Source organism: Phoxinus phoxinus (assembly GCF_949152265.1).
Source record: "Phoxinus phoxinus genome assembly, chromosome: 9".
Classification (NCBI taxonomy): Eukaryota; Metazoa; Chordata; class Actinopteri; order Cypriniformes; family Leuciscidae; genus Phoxinus; species Phoxinus phoxinus.
Genome location: NC_136884.1, coordinates 34,461,927 through 34,487,429, shown reverse-complemented (window position 1 = coordinate 34,487,429; position 25,503 = coordinate 34,461,927). Strand labels below are relative to the sequence as shown.

The following is a 25,503-nucleotide window of genomic DNA, read 5'->3' as shown; positions in this document are numbered from 1 at the left end:
ATTAGAAATTGTCAAATAAAAATTGTCAAATGTATTTTATTATTGTTATTTTTTTAGACGGTCAAATGTGCATTTAGTTAGAGACCTCTACTATGTCAGGGTTCTCAAGTTTTATCAAAAGCTTGGAGTGAGATCACATGCGGTTAGGGGAGGAGCCCTAATGGAGCCCCGCCCCCACCCCTCAATTTTACCCATTGTTCATAATTAACCAGCACAAATAGAAATTTTAACAACTGGTAAATCTGATAAATGACAGAGCAATTTATCACATCAAATATACTCTTTAATGTTATATTCAAAATTACAAATATACAAAAATGACAAAAATATAACAAATTGCTCAAAACTGTTTGGAAAAAAACAAATATTTTTGCATTGTGTGTGTGTGTGTGTACGTACAGGATATAAAATATTAACCAGAGCACTCTGCTTTATTACATGTAGCCTTGGCTTAATGTAACTAGAAAGACTATTAATACAGTATAATATACAATTTAAAATAAAATGAAGAAATACATTCACTCCTTCCTTAACATTTCCCTTAGTTTCAGATAACGTAAGCTAGCCAAACTGAGCCAAAGCTTCTGGCCAGGTTGCAAAGTATAAGTAGAGCTTTTGACTGCATCAATAATAATGTATATGGGCTATATATTAAATGTTCTAGGCTAAAAATGTTACACAAGCTTTCTTCCAACTTACCTTCTCCATCACGTGTGTTCGTGCGATGTTGTTGGTTACCTAGTAACGAACGTACGGTAGCCGAGAATGTTCCGTCAACTTCCGTGTGTTCGCGACTTCGCGCATCCATGTTGCCTAGTAACGAACGCAATCTGGCCGAAATACGTGCGGGCGGCAGGAAACTTCACTTTGTGTGTCTGCGCCTTGTATACAACGTTATATATAAAGTTTACAGGACAACTTGGTTGGCATTGCTTTTTCAGCGTGAGAAATACACGGTGTGGCGTGTGAGCGTGTGAACTGGTTGAATTGCGTGTGTCTCACGGCCAATGCGTGATCCAAATCACAGTCTCTGCTGCACCAAATTAATTGATATAAATACTAGTGTAGAACATTTAATAGAAACTGTGTCTATTCCTCGTTTAGTGAGATCAAATAATAAATCTACTGTAAGATCTAGGAAAAATCTAATTGTTATTAAAACAGAAAATCTCGCTATTAGTGAACAAAAACAATTTCTAAAGCTAGGTCTTCTGAACATTAGATCACTCACACCTAAAGCAGCTATTGTAAATGAAATAGTCACAGATAATAGCATCGATGTACTTTGCCTTACTGAAACCTGGCTTAAACCAAATGACTATTTCGGTCTAAATGAGTCTACTCCCCCAGGATACTGTTATAAGCATGAGCCCCGTCTGATTGGTCGTGGCGGCGGTGTTGCAACAATCTATAGAGATATTCTTAATGTTACTCAGAAAACAGGTGACAAATTTAATTCGTTTGAAGTACTTGTATTAAATGTTACGCTCTTAGATGTAAGGAAAAAATCCCTATTATCTCTAGCCTTGGCTACTGTATATAGACCGCCAGGGCCTTACGCTGATTTCCTAAAAGAGTTTGCAGATTTTCTCTCAGATCTATTGGTCAACGTCGATAAAGCAATAATTGTTGGTGATTTCAACATACAGGGTCAGTGACGTTTTAGAATTTCAAAACAGTAAAAAAATAAAAATGAAAGGACAAATTAAATATAGCATTTTTTGTGTAAATCTATGTGTATATTTTTTGTTTTTATTAGTGCCCTTTATAAAAAATAACAATATATGACATTTTAATGTGTTTCTTTGTATACAGTCCTTGAAAATGTCATAAGGTAAAACAAAGTGATTTTTAGAAATAAATTAAATTTGATATTCATGACACAGTAAAATACAACCATGAATGTAATAGTTGATCTGTAAGTATTCTATAACAAGTTGCAAAATGTAAACACCTACACCACAAATACTAAATATTTTGTTTTTTAACAACTTCAGCATGTCATCTATGGACATTTGTTCTATTTTTTTAAAAGAAATTAGTCAAAAATGTCTTGATGTTATATATATATGTATATCAAGCTAGCTCTCCTCCATTATTTTCATGAACCATGTAAACAAACAAAGTATTTATTTTTATTTATTTTAAAATGCAATGTTTTACCATATGACATATTTTGTTTTACCGTATGACATAGTACAATTTCAATGTTTCATTGCATTTTTAATGTAATAAATACATGTAGGCCAATTCAAAATGATTTCAAAGAAACACAAGGCATCTCAAGTGAACCTTTTATTAACAGTAGAAAATATTTACCAACACATGAATATTTATTTTAGTCAACTCAACTCTCTTTCAGTACAAGGAACACATAGGACGTGCTATATGTAATACATGACAATATCATTCAGATTTACAACAGTGAGATAACTTGTGAAAAAATCTGTTTTTAACATTTAGTTTAAAAAGAACAGCAAGGGTTCATGGGAGTTTGCCCAGCCAATCCACATGTGCTTTGTGGATTTGGAGAAGGCATTCGACTGTGTCCCTCGAGGCGGCCTGTGGAGGGTGCTCCGGGAGTATGGGGTCCGGGGTCCTTTGCTAAGGGCTGTTCGGTCCCTGTACGACCGGAGCAGGAGCTTGGTTCGCGTTGCCGGCAGTAAGTCAGACTTGTTCCCGGTGCATGTTGGACTCCGGCAGGGCTGCCCTTTGTCGCCGGTTCTGTTCATAATTTTTATGGACAGAATTTCTAGGCGCAGCCAGGAGCCGGAGGGTGTCGGGTTCGGGGACCATACGATGTCGTCTCTGCTCTTTGCGGATGATGTTGTCGTGTTGGCCCCATCAGACCAGGACCTTCAGCATGCACTGGGACGGTTTGCAGCCGAGTGTGAAGCGACTGGGATGAGAATCAGCGCCTCCAAATCCGAGGCCATGGTCCTCAGTCGGAAAAAGGTGGCTTGCCTACTTCAGGTTGGTGGAGAGTTCCTGCCTCAAGTGGAGGAGTTCAAGTATCTTGGGGTCTTGTTCACGAGTGAGGGAAGGATGGAACGGGAGATTGACAGACGGATCGGGGCAGCTTCTGCAGTAATGCGGTCGGTGTACCGGTCTGTCGTCTCGATTTACCGGTCAATCTACGTTCCTACTCTCACCTATGGTCATGAGCTGTGGGTCATGACCGAAAGGACAAGATCCCGGATACAGGCGGCCGAAATGAGCTTTCTCCGCAGGGTGGCTGGGTGATCCCTCAGAGATCGGGTGAGGAGCTCGGTCACTCGGGAGGAGCTCAGAGTAGAGCCGCTGCTCCTCCACATCGAGAGGGGTCAGCTGAGGTGGCTCGAGGATCTGTTCCCACCGGGAGGAGACCCCGGGGAAGACCTAGGACACGCTGGAGAGACTATGTCATCATATACTCTCACAGTTATACCTTTCCCTCCTCTTGGCTAGGTTCTCCTCTCTAGATGCAGGATCTGCCCTTAGCTTTGCACGGAAATGTGCACCCCTCTCCTTACTAGAAAGAGAAATCTGTAATAATGTGAAAAAATGTGAAAAAATAGGCAGAAATATATTATATATGTTAATATTAATTCATATTAGTTGTACAAACTATATATGTGATATAACAATTAAGAAATAACTAAATAATTCAGTTAAATGCTCTGTGTCATATGGTATAACAACATGTCATACGGTAAAATCGTTTGTTTGTATGACATTTTTTGTTTGCCCTTATGACAGTTTCATGCTTTGTCATTTATAACAGGCAGTTGCTTGGCCACCTCCTTCCACCTTTACCATTAACCTTGACTTTTAAACTTTATATTTCACCTGTAAATCAATATTTTTTCACATTTTAAATGTATTAAACCCTTTTTTGACGTTTGACCATATGACACCCAAATCTGTGACACATGGTAACACTTGGAAAAGATGAAATTACCTCAAATGTAGGAGCAAAATCTTAAACTTACCTTCAACTTGGCTGGTCTTCAGGGGGTCCTCTGAGTGATGTCATCCAATGTCACATGACTTAAGTCATTAATATTCAGTTCCAAAATGGCTTCTAAACTTTGTTTTACCGTATGACATAGAGAAAATGTGTCTTTGCGGAACAATTTGTTTTAGATACTAATGACATTTCTTAAAGGTCTATCTTACTGATACTTTAATATGCTTTTCTTAAGACTTGAAAAAATATGCCAAATGAAAAATTGTATAATTTTGAAACATTTTTAATAATTTTAAATGCAATTGTCTTAAATAACTTTAAGTGAATTCCGTTTGACCGTATGACATTTGACCACATTAATAGTCTAAAAGTTACCTATTTTTGAAATTTTCACACAATTATGAACAGTGAGGAGGACAAATGATGTGAGATTAAAACATATATATAATTTTAAACCTATTTTATATAAATATATAATATTTATTGCTCCTGGAAGTGCAAATCAGTGCGGCACGTCACTGACCCACAAGATAATTCAAATGATGCGTTAGGGGCTGCGTTCACAGATTTATTAAACTCCTTTGGGGTCAAGCAAAACGTCACCGGACCAACTCATCGTCTTAATCATACACTCGATTTAATTATATCATATGGAACCGATCCAACCGATATAGATATCATTCCACAAAGTGATGGTGTCAGTGACCACTTCCTGGTAACTTGTATATTACGGACTACAGTACTATGTCATACTGTGCCGCGTTACCGACCAGGCAGAACAATCCTTCCATCCACCATAGATAATTTCTCAAATTGCTTATCTGATTTGTCTCAGTTACTGCCTGAACCCAAACAAACAGACGAATTAGAGGAAGTAACTAGCACTATGAGCACCATTCTCTCTAGAACATTGGATATTGTTGCACCCATTAGATTAAAAAAGGTCAGAGAGAAAAGTAAAGCACCATGGTACAACAATACTACGCATGTTCTAAAGAGAGAAACCCGTAAATTAGAGCGTAAATGGAAACAAACTAATTTAGAGATCTTTAGAATCGCGTGGAAAGACAGTATGTCACGTTATAAAAAGGCCCTAAAAGCGGCAAGGGCTGAGCATCTCCGCAAACTAATAGAAAACAACCAAAATAATCCAAGATTTTTATTTACCACCGTGGCTAGACTAATAAATAAACAAACGTCACCTGACCAAAATATCCCGTTACAGTTTAGCAGTAATGATTTCATGAACTTCTTCACTGAGAAAATAGAAAGCATCAGAACCACAATTGTAAACACTCAATCTTCAATCGCGCCTTATAAATCAGCCTCAATTATCACCCCGCAAGAACAATTACAGTGCTTTACAACTAAAGAACAAAAAGAGCTAAATAAACTTATCACTTCATCTAAAACAACAACATGCTTATTAGATCCTATACCAACTAAACTACTGAAAGAAGTGTTACCTGTAGTGGAAGAGCCTCTACTCAATATCATTAACTCGTCTCTATCTTTAGGTCACGTTCCAAAAACATTTAAACTGGCAGTTATAAAACCACTCATTAAGAAACCACAATTAGACCCACATAATCTAGCAAATTATAGACCCATTTCAAATCTTCCATTTATGTCTAAAATATTAGAAAAAGTTGTGTCCGCTCAACTGAGCTCTTTTTTGCAAGAAAATGACATCTATGAAAAGTTTCAGTCTGGATTCAGGCCACATCATAGCACTGAAACTGCGCTCGTTAAAATCACTAATGATTTACTTTTAGCTTCGGACCAAGGCTGTATCTTCAATACTAGTTTTACTTGATCTTAGTGCTGCGTTCGATACTATAGATCACACAATACTCTTAGATCGACTACAAAATTATACTGGCGTTCAAGGACAAGCATTAAGCTGGTTTAGATCATACTTATCTGACCGCTACCATTTTGTCCATTTAAATAGAAAAAAATCGATCATATCTTCAGTAAACTATGGAGTGCCGCAGGGATCTGTGCTAGGCCCTCTATTATTCTCAATATATATGCTGCCACTTGGTAATATTATAAGGAAACATGGAATTAGTTTCCATTGTTATGCTGATGACACTCAACTATATATTTCATCACGGCCAGATGAAAACGCTAAATTATCAAAATTGACAGAGTGTGTTAAAGATATAAAAGATTGGATGACGCGTAATTTTCTTCTATTAAATCCAGACAAGACGGAGGTACTACTCATCGGTTCAAAAAACCGCCCACAAAACCTCTCACAATACAACTTTAACATAGTAGGATGTCCTGCTACTTTATCCTCTACAGTAAAAGACCTGGGTGTCATACTAGACTGCGACCTGTCTTTTAAAAATCATATTTCATATGTTACAAAAACGGCATTTTTCCACCTTAGAAACATTGCTAAGCTACGTAATATGCTATCTATTTCTGATGCAGAAAAGTTAGTTCATGCATGAATGACCTCGAGACTAGATTACTGTAATGCTCTATTAGCTGGTTGTCCTGCATCCTCAATAAACAAGCTACAGTTAGTCCAAAATGCAGCCCCTAGAGTTCTTACCAGATCAAGAAAATATGATCATATAACACCGATCTTATCATCTCTACACTGGTTACCGATAAAGTTCCGTATTAATTATAAGGTATTGTTACTGACTTATAAAGCCCTAAACGGCTTAGCTCCAGTTTATTTAACGGATCTTCTATCGCCCTATAATCCATCGCGCTCTTTAAGATCGCTAAATTCGAGGCTTCTGGTCGTACCTAGGATATCTAAGTCCACCAAAGGAGGGAGGGCGTTTTCACATCTAGCTCCAAAACTCTGGAATAGCCTTCCTGATACTGTTCGTTGCTCAGACTCGCTCTCCCAGTTCAAAACTAGATTAAAGACGCATCTCTTTAGCCAAGCATTCATATAAATGTTTTAATCTTACAGTTAAATCCGGCCTCTAGTTCATAACCGCCAGAGGAGAACTGGCCCCCGACTGAGCCTGGGTTTTCCCAAGGTTTTTTTTTCTCCATTAGGTCACCTGATGGAGTTTTAGGTCACCATTGGGTCACCTGATGGAGTTTTTTGTTTCCTTGCCACTGTTGCCTTTGGCTTGCTCAGTTGGGGATATTCAATTTAATGAATCAATCAATATTACTATTGATTGGCATTACCAAACATGGACGTTTTATTATTATTTTAATTTAATACTGTGAAGCTGCTTTGATACAATCTGCATTGTGAAAAGCGCTATACAAATATTCTTGACTTGACTTGAGAACCCTGACTGTGTACAGGTATTTTCCGTAGACGCGAGAGGCAGTGTTGAACAAGGCAGCAACCGCATCAGTTAACGTTAGTGCTTCACAAATTATTTTTATTTCTTGCCCAATCGATGATTTATTGCCCAATCGAACCCGTGTAATTGTCTGTCACACGTTCTACCGTCCACAGCGTTACTTAAACAAAATAAGATAAAAAATGAGCATCAAACAGAAATAACCCACATACATGGGGTATCAAGGCGATTACAATACAATACAGACTGCAGATTGTTCAACAGGGAGCGCGCAGCTCTTAAAGGGGCCACACCTTATTTCCACTCGTTACAGTAGTGGACCGTTCGAATGCCGTAGGCTGTGTGAAAGTGAAAATGGAACTCGTGAGCAGAAAAAGTGTTGTTTGGCAGTACTTTCAGTCAAAAAAAGGCAATTCAAGTCGAGCTACATGTTAAATTTGCAATGACGATTTGTCTCGTGGTGGCAAGGACCCTAAACATACAACATCGCCGTTGTTAAAATGCATAATGTTGCTTATTCTTTTATTTATTTATTTTTTACAGTTAAAATAAAATAAAATGAAAAATACACTGCTGTGGACGTTGTTTACTTCATTGATGTGTTTACTGTGTTAATGGACTGAGGATGCGAGTAGGATTCGGTATTCAGTTTCGGATTCGTCAGAATCTTAAAGGACAAGTTCGGTATTTTACACTTAAAGCCCTGTTTACAGATCGTATCTGATGAAATAGAACGGTTAAGATAAAAATTTGGACACATGCTGCTGTCCTGAGAATTTTAGGTTTATTTAGCTTTTGTGGACCTATTTTGCCAAACGCTTCACACCCGTGATTCTTCCGTTGAGAGCTTGAATAATAGAGCCCAGCCCAGTTGGTGGCGATAATGCACCTTTGCCAATTGCAAGCAAACCACGGGCATATACACAGAAGAAGCAGAAGATCGCTGTCTTCATTGAAAGCATTACAAACAGACAGCTAATAATGTGGCGAATTTGTGCAGTTCCGAATTGCGGGAAGATTCGTGGCAAAAGGAACACCACCAAGTGCCTGTAAGCCTTGAGACAGCAGCAGCTTCGGCAACAGGCGTAACACTGGACTCCGTTGTCAACTGCCGTTCAAACTCTGCCTTTCTTTGCAGAAATTCCTCCACTGAATATTCAGGCTCAAACCTATAACCCTGTCCATCAAAATCGATCTCAAAACCGTCATCCTCCCATATAAATGTCTCGGAATCCATTTCTAAGTTGACACAGATAGCTTCGATCTTGTAAAAATGTTTAGATAGCTTACCCTACGATACCGCGTCCGCGACTGCATAAGACTACAAAAAGCATACAAACAACCCCATTTCCGTTTCCCGCGGCGGAGTAATACCGTAACGTTACCTCACACAGCGAATCCAATACAACTTAATGGAGTTGGACAAAAACTACGATAAAACCTGTTGGAATGCATCTTTTTCAGCGATTTTTGAGTGCACATACCAGTGAACACCCCTGACCACTCGGTGAGTTTCACGTCTTTGTAAACGAAAGTTTAATGTGTTTTAGGAAGGAATCTTCCAGTGCTTATAGACAACCATTGTGGGGGTGTGGGGGGGAAGCGAACTAAACCTAAAATTCTCGGGACAGGAGCATGTGTCCAAATTTTTATCTTAACCGTTCTATTTCATCAGATACGATCTGTAAACAGGGCTTTAAGTGTAAAATACCGAACTTACCCTTTAACCAGTGGATTCGGTATTCGGCCGAACCCCAAAAATCTGGATTCGGTGCATCCCTAATAGAGATCATGCTTAAGCTGTAAACCCACTACATTTACAACAAGACTCTGACACTAGCATGAGTGAGAACTTCTCAGCTGCATCTTGCTCGGCTGCCGTTGATAATCTAGAGACTAATTTTGATGGCTCCAGTAATTGCAGCACTTCTGACTACCAAAGCTGTGCAGCAGCATTTGTTGCAAAAATGTACTCCTCTTCAAATTGTACCCTGACCGATGTGCAAAGAAGCATCACATGCACAAAAGAACTACTCTGTGAAACCCTGTTTGCAAGAGAGAACCAGATCTCTGCTTAATCGTTACTCTATACTCAATGATGAATTGCAGACTTTGATGAAATTTTTTGAAAGAGGACGAAATATGTTTGAGGAAGTTGATACCCCCTACAAAATGACCAAGTATTTTGCTGAAAACCACTCTTTTATCAAAACAACAGAAATCTTTCTTGAAAACAGTTGACACTGCAATAAATGCAGTTTCTTTTTTTTCTTCTTTTTTTTACATATATATATTATTAACTATGTCTTTTTTTTACATATATATATATATTATTCTGAATAATTCGATTGGTTGGGTGGACTGTTAAAAAAAAAATTAGGTCCTTACATGCTAGCACACACACGCAAGGTCTCTCGCTCCCTTTCTCTGCTGTGCGCGCGCTACACATGCGCGCTCTTGCTTGCTCTATCTAGATTACGGGAGATTTTAACTAATTTGCGGGCAATTGACCGTTCGCAAAACCCCGCCCTCGAACGGTTCTCGTCCAATCCTAGCTCAGCAACTGTAACTAAGGAGAAGGACCTCCGTCAAACATTCCGATTTCAGCAAGATAGTGCAATGATGCGCCTATGGCAGTGAGGTCTGCACGGGCTGAAAACTTGCTGTATTTTATGATTGCTTGCAACTATTATTAAAAAAATAGGCTACATGTACAAACACCGTTTCACTACGGCACTGCGGCCCCTCATCAGTCAGCAAACAAGAGGGAAAAAAGAGAAAAAGCACGGACTTACTAATTACGAAACTTTGATGTGGTTGAACAGGTACACAGTCACAAATTCCTCTGGAACTCAAACATTAAACTTCAAAACAAAGTTCGCGCAGTTGCACAACTATTCACACAAATATATCCTTCTCAGTAGTTTGAGTTATGAATGAAGAGAACAGCATCGAGAGTTGATGGTTTCAGCGCGTCCTCTGATTGCAGTGTTGTGACTGAAATAGCGCGCGCGGGAGCACATGCGCAAAACAGTTTTATAAAATGATATATGATCAAATAAAAATGATTAATATATAATTTTACAAAACTGTTTTGTGCATTTGCTCCCGAACTATTCTGTCTATATTTCTGTTGTGCACTGGAGGATATGTCTGATGCATTACTCCAAAACCAATCACTTAATGTCTGGAGCTCAACCCAGCCATGGCTATGGTTCTCAATTGTTTGACGGGCGTAGTAACAATAACTAAGGGGCGTGGCTTTTGCGAACGGTCAATTCTGAAATTATCGTACATTATGGGATTTTTTTCATTATTGATCGTACATCGTACAGAGGTCAAAATTATCGTACAAATACGATAATTATCGTACGTCTGGCAACACTGCATTGGTTTCATTGAACAGTTCAATAAATGCATAAAATTGAATCACTTACATTTTAGATGCAATGTTGACTGTTTTTGTTCTGTTTCATCGAGATATATCCAGCTGCAGACCCGCAGCACCACCAGTTTCAGAACCCCAGCGCCAGAACCCCAGCGCCAGAACCGGAAGTGAGGGGAGTTATTTACAATGAGACAAGCATGTAAACGATGACAGAATTTTCACTAATTTGAAGAATGTTAACCCTTTCACACGTAAGTTTAAAATATTCTAATTGACCCCCCAGCGTGAGTTTTTCAAGGCGACCGTTATTTCGAATCTGTCACTTTATGGTTTCCAAGGTGACGCGTCACTGCTTGTCACGTGACACAGCGCAACCACAACACAGCGCTGAATGAATGATGATCTGCTTTTATGTAATTTTTCCTTTTTTATTCTAAATATTCATTACTTTAACTTACATATTTGTTGAGTCTCTTTTCTGTCTCTGCTTACTGAAAAAGGTGTATACATTTTATAAGCTACCATTGACTAAACATTGAGGATTAGTCTACAATAACTACAAATTAATTTAATATATATTCCTTCTGGAGATTCCCGAATGTTTTGTTCAAATATTTGACTTGCTGTATCCACATTATAATATAGGATCTACAGATGTACACTACTCTGCATTGTGAAAAGCAGTGTCAAGGTCCAGCACACTTCTGAATGATTGGTGACAGTTTTCATAATTACTTTAACAATGGTATGTGTCACTTTACAATAGTTTGTGGCATTTTCTCTCATGCTAGTTTACAATTATTTGAAATACCTGATTGGTAAGTGTCAATTTGTGGTGCACAAACAACATACTCCTGCTTGTAAGTAGTACCACTTTAATAAGAACATTTTACTAAAATAGCTAAATAGTTTCTATATTCTTGTATAGTTACAAATGACAGCTTAACTGTCCTATATACAAATAGAAATAAATGTGTTATCATAACAACTGTATTTACAATATGTAGGTAAATACATTGTAAAAATTATTATAAAAAAAGAACCATAGTAAATATAAATGCATACAACGGACCACGATATTAAAAATATGGTGAAGCCCAATGTTTCTGTACCTTAATGTATCATTATAACATACGTATTAAGTATGACGTTTCGTGTGTAATAAAAGTATACCGTTTCGTGTCTAAGCAAATTACGCTCCAAAACGCGTTACTCGGTTTAGAACGTAAGCTCCGCACCTCACTTCCGGTTCTGGCGCTGGTGTTAGAACGTAAGCTCCGCCCCTACTTCCGGTTCTGGCGCTGGGGTTCTGAAACTGGTGGTGCTGCGGGTCTGCAGCTGGATACTATAGGTTTCATCAGCGAAAATAGTTCAATAAAGATCACAGCAGAACGATCGCGCATCTCACAGCAACGTGTTTTCTCATTACTGAATGATTCAGCATTCTGAACGAATCGCTTGACTCAAAGATTCAATGATCAATCCATAAAGATCTGCCTCATTCATGAATGACTCAGTCGTTCGAACGACTCGTTTGAACGAATGAATCAATGACTCGCTCATTAAGACGGTCGCCTGGCGACACCTAAAGGAGGTTTAGTGTTATGTTTAAAAGTAGCCTATATTCTTTCCAACGATCGTTAATTAACTTATATTTAAAACAATCTCATAACATTATTTAATGCATTATTTTTCAGTGTAAAATATTTCATTTTATCAGACCTAGGGTAACAGCCCTATAGAGTCTTATTATTTCTAAATAATTAAATTTATTGATCAAATTTAGAAATTAAAAATGAAATATGAAGCATACATTTAATAAGACTAGGGTGTGATATTACAATATACAAATTTAAATATATCATCGTGTGTGTGTGTGTGTGTGTGTGTGTGTGTGTGTGTGTGTGTGTGTGAGTGTGTGTGTTAAAATAATCTAGTTCAGTTAGAGAACAGGCACTAGCCTACAATTAAAACCTGAACGTGTCCGCTTAAATCGTGAGCTGAATGAGAGTCGCAGCAAAGATCAGCACAAGGAGTCCAATTTCATTAATCATGAGTGAAGAGCTGACTGAAAAGATGATGACGGAATATTTTGTGTAAAAACGCCTATTTAAGCAAATCTGTCATTGTACTGTTTTGTTGTTTTCCATTAAGAATAATAGGCTATTGAACTCGCAATTCAAGCAATCCCACCCCCGAAATGGCGCTATGTTTAAAATGAAACTAAAATGCTCACGGCTGTAAAAGTAAAAGTGCGAGAGATGAGTTTCATATTAATTCATGCAAGCGTGTTTATTTATGGACCAAGATTTCGGACCACGTTCCAGGGGGCACACTGGAAGTGATACTTTGGATGATGTGAAGTGATGCTTTGGATGAACATTATATAAAACATAATTTTCGCTTATATAAAATATAAAATTAGAACAGCTTTTGACAGTGCATCACGAGCTCAGCTTCTTGTTGGTCTTTTTACCGGAACAAAAGCAGCTTCTGATTCGCTCATTTCACATAAAAAATCACCTCTTTAGAATATTTTTTATTTTCTATGGCGAGCAACTTCTATGTTGGGCCATCTATTGGTGGTTTAGTGTTCCGTTTAAAACGATCACTCTTTCCAATGATTATTAATTACCTTATATTTAAAACAATCTCATAAGTTAGTGTTAATTAAAATTAAGGAAAACAAATATATTGATCTGAAATAAAGCTAATTATTTTTAAATTAATTCAGGTAAAATTACCAAACATATCTCAAGGTCTTTTAGTATTTTTATTAATTTAATTAATAAACTAATTATATAGCTCACTGATTCTTGAGAGTCGGGACAAAACATGTCCCACATAGAAAAGTCTAATTTATAGCAAAAATTAAGAAATTCATCATGATTGGCATACTTACAAAGTTAAATCTAAAGGATTTGTATATACCTATCTGATTTTTAGAATAAACTTTTTATCTTTTTGGGGAAAATTTGAAGGTTTTCTACAGGTCCATGTAGAAGGTCCATGTTATTGCACTTGTCCTCAGCAAGAGGTCACAACATTAACCATCCCAAAAAACTTTAAAAAAGCTCTACAATTGTGAAAACATTTATATCAAATACAAAATAAGGGGTATAAATATAAAAAACAATGCATGAAGTCAACATCAAACAATATTTTCCATAGAAATCTACCTATTAAAGTTGTGTCCTCAGTTTCTGTCAACTCCGTCAGATATTTTCATAAAGCTCTTTAAATCAGGAAATAGCATGGTCAGCTATATCCCTGAGGACCCCTTTTCATCTCCCTGCCTGTGGTGAATGCAGCAATACCACACATGCTCTAGTACGTTTTACATTTTTTTATATTTTAGACAAACAATGTCAATATTCCTATGGTCACAGCTGCACCATGTCAATACCATCTTTCTGTTAAGATACTTTTTTTAAACCATAGTGGATTGAATTTAAGCATTTTAGTGAGGTTATTGGGACAGCTAGCAACTGAGGAAAAACTACCTAGCTGCAGTGTACAATACATGTTTTGGTGGAAAATACATGGCCTCACGTCAACTCCGTCAGACGTCAACTCCGTCAGGTTCTATGTCTGACGGAGTTGACCTGTACGATGACGGAGTTGACAAATCCACCAATAACCTCTTAATGTGCGAATATAATATTATTTGTGAATATAGTGAAGGGTTAAACTGTTATTTCAGGGTTTTATTTACACATAAATGCACATACATAGCATGCATTACATTATTTAACCATACGCATCTGACTTGTAGAGAATGGGCAGGCAGTGGTCTGCTTATTATTGTGTAACGTGTAACTTTGCCAGCACTTTAATATATATATATTTATATATATAGAGACAGATAGACAAAAGAGAAGCCAGTGTAGGGCTGGGCGATATGGCCAAAAAAAATTATCACGGCAGAGGGTAGCCCCTGGTTTCCCTTATTTTTTTTTTTTTTTTTTTTATAGTTGGAAACGGTTTAATTTAAAATAGTTGGAAACGGTGTATGTGCAATATGTTTATTATAGTTTGCTTTACAGTAAGTTCAATACTCTAATAACAAGGAGTAGTTTTAGTAGTAGTGTTTAAAGAGCACATCTGTTCAATAATCAGCAATGCACACATTTTGTGTCAACACCGTCAGTTTTTCGTCAACACCGTCAGTTTTTCGTCAACACCGTCAGATCTTCGACGTTTGGATGTATGTTTTTGTTAATTTTTTTGGGAAAAAAATATTCTTCCTTCAGTTGGTGTTGTTTTTGTAATAAAGGACCATCTGATCTACATCCTCTTAGGTTTTATTTATTTAAGGAATTTGTTTTTACAATATTGAAATTAAAATCAAAGTTTGAAAATGCAAATATTTAGAAATCTGAGTTTTCAGAATAGTGTGAAATCACAACTTAAGTTTATATATTGTATTTTGTTTACATATCAGAGTAACTAAACACTATTACAATATACTTCATAACTTTAGATTCTTGTTGGATTGGAAGAATTTAAATTGTTTACTTTTTAGTGTGTCTGACGGAGTTGACACAAATCCAGTTCTGAAGGGAAACATGTAAATTTGTTTAAAATGTGTTTTTATTTAGAACCTGTTCCTTTACATGGTTAAATAGCTAAGACCTTTCTCTGCAGAAACGTATAACTCTAATTGATATAGTGTGTATTTAAAAAAAAAGTTTTTTAAAACGTGTTTTGTCCCGACTCTCAAGAATCAGTGAGCTACACATATTGCCAATGCACTACAAATATACTGTTCTATGCCTTTACTTTATTAATACAACTTATTTAAAAAATACAAGGCCTAAGACATTTATTTTCATTTAACCCTCAAACATATCTGTTTATTTTTAAGTTACACATAATACATTGATTGAAAAAGAAACTCAAACTTTTTGTTAATACAGATATTATTTACAGAAAGAAATAAGTGAGACTGTGGGAGTGAGGGGAGGGGAATGACAGACAGAGGGAGACAGAGACAGATAACTTTTGAAACTAAAAAAATAACATCCTAACTTTGACAGAAAGTAGTCTTTGATAATGTTTAAATATACATAAAAATGCAGCATTGAATTAATTAAAAATTAGTGTACTTTAAAACACTTGTTTTAAAAGAAAAAAACACATTTATACATAGTATAAAACACTATATGGCACAATATACCTATTTTTAATAGAGTCTTTCTGCTCCCCTCCCCACACACACAGACAGAGGGGGGCTGTCTGTGTTGTTTGCAATTGGCAAAGGTGCATTATCGCCACCAACAGGGCTGGAGTGTCTATTATTCAAGCTCTCAACGGAAGAATCACGGCTGTGACGCGTTTGGCAAAATAGGTCCACAAAAGCGAAATAAACCTAAAATTCTCGGGACAGGAGCATGTGTCCAAATTTTTATCTTAACCGTTCTATTTCATCAGATACGATCTGTAAACAGGGCTTTAAGTGTAAAATACCAAACTTGTCCTTTAAAAAAATTAACTGTCCAGACACTTTATTTAAACCTTGAAATGTGCGATGGGGTTTCAAACAATTAATTTGAGTGTTCTTTTACATTTTCATTGTTATTTTTTATTGAAAGCAATACTATATTGAAAGTCTTTTTATGATTTGTTCGATCTGTTTTGAAAAATTTCTTCTGTTGCTATGCCCGGGTATCACTGCCAGTCATCTCAATTTCGTGAATTTTCACAAAACAATAATTTAGCAGATTAAAGACGAGCTTCATCCTTTTCATTTTCTGACGCGATCGGCTGACAATATTCCTTCATCAGTTTTGTCGTCTGTGCAACGGCTCAACTTGAATGTAGCAAATATATGTTGAAATGTGCAATTGATAATTAAACAAAACGGTTGACTTTAATAAACAGTTACATATTTAAGCATCAAGAACGGTAAAACATAAACCACAGAGCTATCGTTTGAATGCTAAGATAACATCTTATGCTCTTGCAAAGCCTTATTGATGTAGCCTAATAATTTTCTATTGCAATGTTTTATGTTGAAAAATGTTTTTATTATTAAATTTATTAAAATTAATTTCAGTAATGTCAGTATTTTTTTATTATGAATTCGTTTAACTACAAAGTTTCATTGGAATTGATCTGCTACCAGAGTCTACCATATTGTTACCAGAACCCTTAAAACGAGCTAACCTAATGTAGTCGACTTGATTCAAACCAGTTAATTGTTACCTTGACGATCACTTTATATGATGAACAGATTTAGTTTAGGCTTTTAATTATATATAAACATTGACCAGAGAACATAAACAGAATCTCTACCGAACCTGCTTGACTAGCGAGAACAATCCTCTTACGCAGGTTGATGAATATTTATGATGATCGAGTATCTTCAGAAAATTTTGACTAAACCACTCATTATAGATTAGTTTTACGATCTCGTTATGAACTTTTTGAAGCGTCAAAATGGTAGTTGTGTAGCTGTCTATGGTGGGATAGAAAGCTCTTTGTAACAAGTTCAAAATAATGTTGGAAGGAAGAAGACAGGGTCGGCTTGACTGACACTGTTTTATTTCACAACCAGTAGATCACACAAAAACATAAATCCGTGATGCCGGTGCTTCCAATAACTCAGTCCACCAGAGCTTTCTCACGCTGGCTGCTGTCACGAGTCTCAGTCAGTCCCTCTCTGCCGCTTCTTATCTCCCAGGTGTAGGGCTGGGTACCGAGTCTCGATACTTTTTAGGTACCGACCGAATTGCCTCGATACTATCGAGTATCGAAAAATTACATGTTGTTCGGTTCCAGATTTCGATACCTAAGGAGTTAACTCGTCAACGTCAGTGCTCAAACAAAGACATGAAATGCACAACGACACACATAAAGTCACTCACGCACATACACGCAAACTCTACACACACGAAACACGCGGAACTCTCCGCGCACACTCATATGAGGCGCGCACGCACAAACTCTCGACACGCATACTTATGAGACGCGAGCACACACACACACACACACACACACACACAAACTCTCCGTGCACATATTCATATGAGACGCGAGCACACACACATAATACCTTAAAGATGTGGAAAAGTCGATCAAAAGTGTGGGTACATTTCTCCAGGCTCGATGCCAACAGCGCGCGATGCAGTATTTGCGGTAAAATAATTGCTGCAAAGACCGGTACCACGACAAACACGATGAAGACCTTGACAGTGCACGGAGTAAATATAAGAGCAGAAAGTTGCTCCGTCTTCGACTGGTAAATGAAGAGATATCTTGTTGATCACTCCAGTGTTTATATTGCAATAAATAATAACCTACTGAATGTACACTGCCGTTCAAAAATGTGTTGGTTAGTCAGATTTTTTTTTCAGTAAGGTTGCATTAAAGTTATCAAAGGTGACATTAAAACATGTGTAATGTTACAAAATATTTCGTTTTTAAATAAATGCTTTTCTTTTGAATTTTTTATTCATCAAAGAATCATGAAAAAAATTATCATAGTTTCCAAAATATTAAGCAGCAAACTGTTTTCATATTTCTGAAGGGTCATGTGACACTGAAGTAATGATTTTGAACATTCAGCTTTGACATCACAGGAATAAATTACATTTTGAAATATATTAGATACGATTAAATTGTAATACTATTTCACAATATTACTAAAGTTTTACTGTATTTTTTTTTTTAAAAATTCAGCTTTGGTGAGCATGAGCGCTTTATAAAACATTTTTTATTCCTTTGTGCACTGGCACAAGGAGCATGAGTCAAACTGAAAAAATAAAACTAAATAAATAAAAAATAAAAGTTTTTCTGAGGTAATATGTTATGTGATCTTGTTAAAAAGGATTTCATAAAATTGGTATCGAAAAAAGTATCGTTAGGAACCGGTATCGAAACTGAGGTATCGAAATTGGCACCGGATCGAAAGATTTTGAACGATGCCCAGTCCTACCCAGGTGGCTTTTTATGGTCTCTCCAGCCAAGTGACATTCAATGCTTCTAATTACACATTTATTGCATCCTTTTTTAACAGGTTAAGCTGCCATGGCGACTGGGAAGACTTTTCTCACTATCCTTTATCTGCTTATATACAGCTGTTTCTGCACAGCTGACCTTAAATCCTCACAAGTCACTAAAGTGGAGAAGGGCTTGACAATGTCTAAAGAATTTCTCCAACGTCTCAGTGATGTGGGTGAATTTCTAAAAAAAAAACCGGAAGATACAACAAGTGAATCACTCGTCAAAGTCCTCAAAGTCTTTGGTTCTATTGGCAAAGTTGCAGCATATTTTGGTTTTATAGGGGCATTAATAAGCTTCATCTTGGCATTCATTCCACAATCAAATCCAATGTTTGAGTTCATGAAGGAACAATTTGCAGAGGTTAACCGTAAACTCGACTCTCTGTCCCTTCAAATTTCAACCCTGCAAACACAAATGGAATGGACAAGCTATGCAAGCAGCTACGGCAAAGATGAGAACGTGATCAAGAACTCCTGGGCCAAGTTAACAGAATTCATAAAGGGAGCTCCTCTTGCCTCCACACAGGAAGAAAAGACCAGACTGGCTGAGAGGTTCACCACTTTCTATGAAAACACTGGCACAGAGAACAGTGTTGCTAATTTCTACAGATACATCACTGAGAACAATCCTGTCAGTTTGAATAAGAATCTCTTACAGCTCATCATTGAGAAATCCAATGGTGATTTTAATGTCCTGGTGCAATACTCCACCTACTTCACCACTCTGATGGTTTCAGGACTAAAGTTAAATGTGTTTTATTACAAACTAAAGGGCTATGATGGTGAAGGAAAGGCACAAGAAGCAGTCACACAACTATCCAACACTTTATCAGCCATAGAGGATGCCTTGATTGAGTGTGCTGATGGCTTTGAGAAATGGGCTCTTAAGGACACTGAGAAACTTAGCAGTCAACGGTTCTCAGAACCTAAAATGCTTGCTACAAATATTAAGAATCATTTGGAGAGCAAGTTCCACTGGTTTAAATGGATAGTAATTGCCCACTCAAACGATGCAAAAAATGAGTTTACCTTTGGCCAGTCAATCAACTTTAATGCTCAAGAAAAGACATCAGTTCTCATAATTCATCAAGAAAAGGGCTCTGCTGTTGATCAAAACACTAAGGGCAATATTAAATCCAGTTTGCAATCCAGTTTGCAATCCAGTGTGCCAAAGGGTAGTCCGGAAAGTGTTTTACAGTGTCTATCAATGAAGGAAGAGTTGCTCCACAGGATCGGTGCTAAAGTTACCAGCCAAATACTGTTTCTTCATGCTGTTACTAAACCATCAGATTATGCACAGACAGATGTGGCGGATATTGAGCTGAACTGTCAAGATGCACGAGGAGTGTCCTTAAGAGACTTTCAAATCTTCATCAGAGGAAATATTGTGGTAAATGCTCCCTGCTCAGATGTGAATTGTAAAAATGGAGAATGTAAACCCATCAAGGACACCACACAAGGATTCTGTAAGTGCCATAAGATGTTCCACGGTCCGGCGTGTGAGGAAAACATCCAAAATATGATTGACTATGCCGCTCTCGAAGGTGAAATCAATGATATGATCTATCAACCAGTCCCTGATCTGACAGCAATTTATTTCAGTGTCAAGGAGCTGAAAGACTTCACTAAAGAAATTGTTGAGAATGTTCGAAATGACATACAGTGGACACAAGTCTTTATCAAATACAGCAGTATGATTCAGAAATTTCGCCACATCAACACATTACATTCACATCTTATAAACGGTACAATAACCCAACGCCAATATGTTTCTGAAGTAGGAGATGTGTTCACAGGGGGACATCCTTTTCAACTTTATCTCAGAAACTTTCACCAGATGATGATGGGCTCTGGATTTGGAGACAAACACAACATTCTGGATATTTTTCGCAAGTCACTGGTCCAGGACTCACAAAGTCAGTCTGGTGAGCCAGTAGAGTGCACAAAATACTACAGTGATCAGATTGATTATTTTGTGCGCTACATGTTTGCTCTTGAAAAGGAAGCTGTTTTAGCTTGGTCGAAATATCTACTGGTCACTGGAAAATCAGAGAACATTGATTTACTTGAGAAGTTTTTTCAGGACTATGTCTCACAGCAGTGGAAACTCTTCAATAAAAATGGGTGTGGCCCTCTAAAGGCTGGGGATCTTCAGAACAGCCACTGCGAGAAGCTCTACCACAGCACAGCCCAGCAGCAGGTGAAACTGAAATGTGGTGGATCATACAAGCCCTTCCCCGAGATCGTGGTGTGCTCTGGAGGACAGTGGAGTGCCTCACCTGTGTGCTACGAGGAGCAGGTGAATGGGCTGGTCGAGTGCAGATCTGAAGGTGGAGCCACTGTCTGCAAGGCCACATGTTCATCTGGCTGGGCCTCTGCCACATACCCTGAGCCATCCGAGTACAAATGCTCACAGCCACCCTGTCCATTCTTCATACCACACTTGTGTAACAACTGCTTAGCACACCGCGTTTGTAAGGACAATGAGGTCTGTACTGAATTCCGTGGCACTTGTCGTGACGTGTGCCTGGTTAAACCCTGCGGAGTGAACGCCAAATGCTCTTCTTACAATCACATCAGTATCTGCACCTGTGAGAGCCCGTGGAAAGGAGACCCATATGAGGGCTGCAAGAGTCAGGACCTCAAGTGGGTTCTGGACAGTGAAGCGTACCCCGGTAAGAAACTCTTTTATGTTACATAATCTCACATTAGATTAGACTGATTCGTAATTTGAATGGTTTTATGTCCATGCTTTCAAATTAATGTACAGCATCACAAAATCATTAAACACTGCAGAAAGTGTAATAAATTGTAAAACAACACTGCTGCACACAGCACTCACAAAAAAGTGATTTTTAACCATTCATGCACAAAAAGACTAAACACTTTTTTCTGGGCAGTTAAAATATCCAAAGACAGTTAAACACATTTGTAACAGTATATTGGATCTGTGCAGCTCTTAAAGTGACAGCAGCCTGATATTGCTGCTACGCTCTATAATATTATACAACATAAGACTCACTCAATTCACTCACTGTTTTTGTAACTATACTTGTATATTACTATAGTTACTGTATATTTTTTCATAAAGTGCAGTTTTGTTTTACATTTGATTACATTTTCTTTAACTGAAAAACCACTGTCAAATATTTCAATTGTATCTTTGTTCAGTTGCATGTATTTGTGCGATTGCACATTTTTTTATTTGTTCCTTTTTTTAGTGTTTACTTGTCTTTAATAATGGTTGAAATTTATGTTAGTTCAGCTAGTTGTTTTAGGGAATTTTGCGAGAGGTGAGTATCAAATGTAAACAGTTTATTGACAGGCAGTAAATGAGGGTAAATGCAGAGAACAACCAGAGTGAAGGAATGATTTCAAACAGGGTAGGAGCACCACATTCACCTTTGAATCACTGTTGTGATAATAATAATAATAATAATAATAGTTTGTCTCTTATCCTTGCAGAAAATGGTCCAAACTCCAATAGGGTTACTGACTATAAGAAGACAGGTAAGTAGCATTTAAAAGTTCGGGTAGTCCAAGTCATTAACATAGACAATATATTGCAGTCTTAGGCCACGTTTACACTGAAGATCTTGATGTCCAATTCTGATTTGTTGCCTAAAACCATTTGTTTGACCGTATGTTTACACTTTCTTTCAATTGTGACCTATATCGGATTCATTTGTTCCGTTAAGGTATAAGGGAGCAGTGCCAGTGGTTGTTTTGTAGGCAAACGTTAGTGACTTGAATTTGATGCGAGCGGCAACCGGCAACCAGTGCAATTTTGTGAGAAGAGGAGTGACGTGTGCTCTCTTCGGCTCGTTGAAGACCACTCTAGCTGCAGCATCTGGGTCAGTTGCAGAGGTTTGACAGTGCAAGCTGGGAGACCAGCCAGGAGAGCATTACAATAGTCCAGTCTGGATAGAACAAGCGCCTGAACAAGCAGTTGTGTAGCATGCTCTGATAGGAAGGGCCTGATCCTTCAGATGTTGTACAAGGCAAATCTGCATGACCAGGCAGTGCTAGCGATGTGGTCTGTGAAGTTCAATTGATCATCAATTACAACTCCAAGGTTCCTGGCTGATCTTGATGGAGTTATGGATGACGAGCCTAGCTGGATGGTGAAGTTGTGATGAAGTGCTGGGTTAGCTGGGATTACAAGTAGCTCTGTCTTCGCGAGGTTTAGTTGAAGGTGGTGATCCTTCATCCAGCTAGAAATGTCTGTCAGGCAGGCTGAGATGCGAGCGGCTACCGTCGGATCCCATTCATTTTAAGGATTTGACATAGGTTACAGTAAGGGGGAATTAAAATATGCATAGCCTGTATGTTATTAATAGTGTTTATAATGTTCATTTTGTATTTTATTTACCGGTGTTTTACACTATTTCTGAATAGGCTAATAAAATGTGTGTTTTACTATGACCCCGGTGTGCATAATTTGTTTGGATATAAATTATAGGCTAATAAATTTTAATAAAACACAAGGCCTACATCATAAAACTCAGAAGAGTACATTTTAATATACATTTAATGTACATTTTATATATATATATATATATATATATATATATATATATATATATATTTACTTATATATATTTATTAGGGCTGTCAATCGATAAAAAAATGTAATCGCGATTAATCCCATGCTTGCCATGAGTTAACTCGCGATTAATCGCACATTTTTTAATTGTTCTAAATGTACCTTAAATTAATACTTTTCAAGTTTGTAATACTCTAATCATTATGGGCATGGATAAATATGGATGCTTTATGCAAATGTATGTTTATTATTGAAACCATAGCCAACATAGAGCATGAAGACGAGACATGTTTCAAAGGTCATAGATGTCTTTCAAAGAACTTGTTCATGTCTATTAGACACATGAAGAAAGAATAAAGAAATACCAGGTTCCCATTACTTCTCTTTCTTTAAACTGAGCAATTTACTAAAACAAACATGTTTAGATTTTTGCATGACAGGGCAGCTCTTCTGAAAATGCTAAATGTACATTTATTATTTATTATTACATTAGTTTGTCTCTCGCTGTGCCCATTTTGATGAAGCTAAATTCTCAATAAAACTGTTTTCATTGGTATATTTTACTGTTTCTGTTGTCAAACAACGGAATGAATATGAAACAGTGACTGAAACGCGACCCATTAAACATAACCAGCTCTCCCTTCCAAGATGTTAATCTGCACAACAATCCTGATAATCGAGCCGTCGTCTGATGAAATCAAATACACATAAGATAAAGACAATATCTGTGCTGTGATTTCTGCTATAAGTGCATATAAAATTAGAGAAGCAACATAATATCTGTTTAACTGAATTAAAGCACTGCTCCTCTCTACCGCGCGAGACGCAGAGCGAGAGCGAGATTCGCGCGTGCTGGGAGAGTACCGGCGATTCAGAAACTAAAGGTTTGGGCGCTTTATTGAAGAGAAAAAAATCGCTAAAGGTGTCTGCAATGTCACTAAGTTGGCAACACAGTGTAACTCCATTTCTCCAACTAGGGTTGGGCCACGGGTCAAATTGAAAATACGCGCTGCGTTAATCGCGCGCTAAAAAAAATAGTGCCATTAATATGATGTTGCGTTAACGCCTAATTAACGCGTTAACTTTGACAGCCCTAATATTTATATATATATATATATATATAAATATTCTTTTCTTTTTGTATTAGTGTTTAAAATATTTAATTTACAATTAATTATATAATTTTTTTAAATTTACTGGGCGAGGGTGACGATACTAACAGCTGTCATTTACCCTGCCATACCAAGCTGATGCAAAGCGTAGGTGAATTTATGTCTACACAGAAGCCCTGTCTAGGCTCTTCCCCGGTACGGGTTGTGTCGAGCCATACGTTAGTCTGGTTGTTTGATAAGAAAAAGATTAAATGTAGTTTCAATAAACGAGATAAGAATCCACACATCAGCGGCAGCAGCGGAGGGGTCCGTGTACGTTTTGATAGTTTGTTTTCCAATTTGAAATGAAATAAGCAGAAACGAGAAAACGGCTCCTTTATTGTTTTTTTTGTTGTTGTTTTTTTTACGAAAAAACAAGATTTCAGCTTGATTTTTAGTTTTTTAGTTCACATGGAAAAAAGACTAATAAATGACCTTTTCCACATGGGGGCCGGTGAGGAAATTTCAATATATATAACAAATAAATAAGAAATTTGGAAAATGCCCTTTATAACGAAGGCTCAGTTTGTGGTCCGCTATTATTTGATTGAAAACAACAAAAACATAGCCTAGAAATCTAGACGCCCCTAGCGGCAGCAAAATGTATTTTGCAGCCAGGGCCAGTCTAGCAACTCTCAATACACATTCTAGCAGCAAAAACCCAGATTGGGTCAGGCCAATCACGTCGTGTATAGAGCATGCGGGGCGGGCTTAACATATGACGACAGAGTTGCGACGGCTGGCATAGGCACTTGTAAACAAAGAATGGCGGCAGCAGCTGTCGAACAGCAGTCTTTCGAATCGGCTTTGGCCGCGACTCTGGAGGACTTGGAGTTAAGTTTCTCTTTAAGAAAAGAGCAAAAAACGGCACTTAAATCATTTTTAAAAAAGGAAGATGTGTTCGGAGTTTTGCCGACTGGATACGGAAAAAGTTTAATATACCAATTAGCTCCGCTGGTGGGAAAACGTCACCTTCTTCGTTGCTCTGATTGGTTGTAGCGCTATCCTATTGCGTGCAGAGGGATTTTGAGAGACAGCCGTTTATCCCGCCTCTCGGAGTAAGCCTAGTCTATGGAGAGTGTCCAGACTAAACATCTTGATGTAAGTCTGGCTGGCCAGGCTAACAAAAACAAAGACAAAGTCACTTATATTAAACACTTTTTTATT

The 25,503-nt window shown here is 37.5% G+C and overlaps 2 protein-coding genes across 2 annotated transcripts in view; both read left to right on the top strand.

The window, feature by feature from the left end:
* The window catches only part of LOC307003579 (SE-cephalotoxin-like), a 30,706-nt gene extending 8,309 nt beyond the window's left edge, over positions 1 to 22,397 (top strand). The window contains exons 2-4 of the mRNA XM_079622208.1: positions 18,654 to 21,314; positions 22,105 to 22,149; positions 22,372 to 22,397. Of these exons, the coding sequence (XP_079478334.1) occupies positions 18,665 to 21,314; positions 22,105 to 22,149; positions 22,372 to 22,382 (2,706 nt within the window). The 5' untranslated portion in view covers positions 18,654 to 18,664 and the 3' untranslated portion in view covers positions 22,383 to 22,397. The remainder of the gene's footprint in view (positions 1 to 18,653; positions 21,315 to 22,104; positions 22,150 to 22,371) is intronic.
* LOC307004875 (piggyBac transposable element-derived protein 4-like) overlaps positions 1 to 25,503 on the top strand; it is a 145,283-nt gene that overhangs the window by 49,685 nt on the left and 70,095 nt on the right. The gene's annotated exons all lie outside the window — the stretch shown is intronic.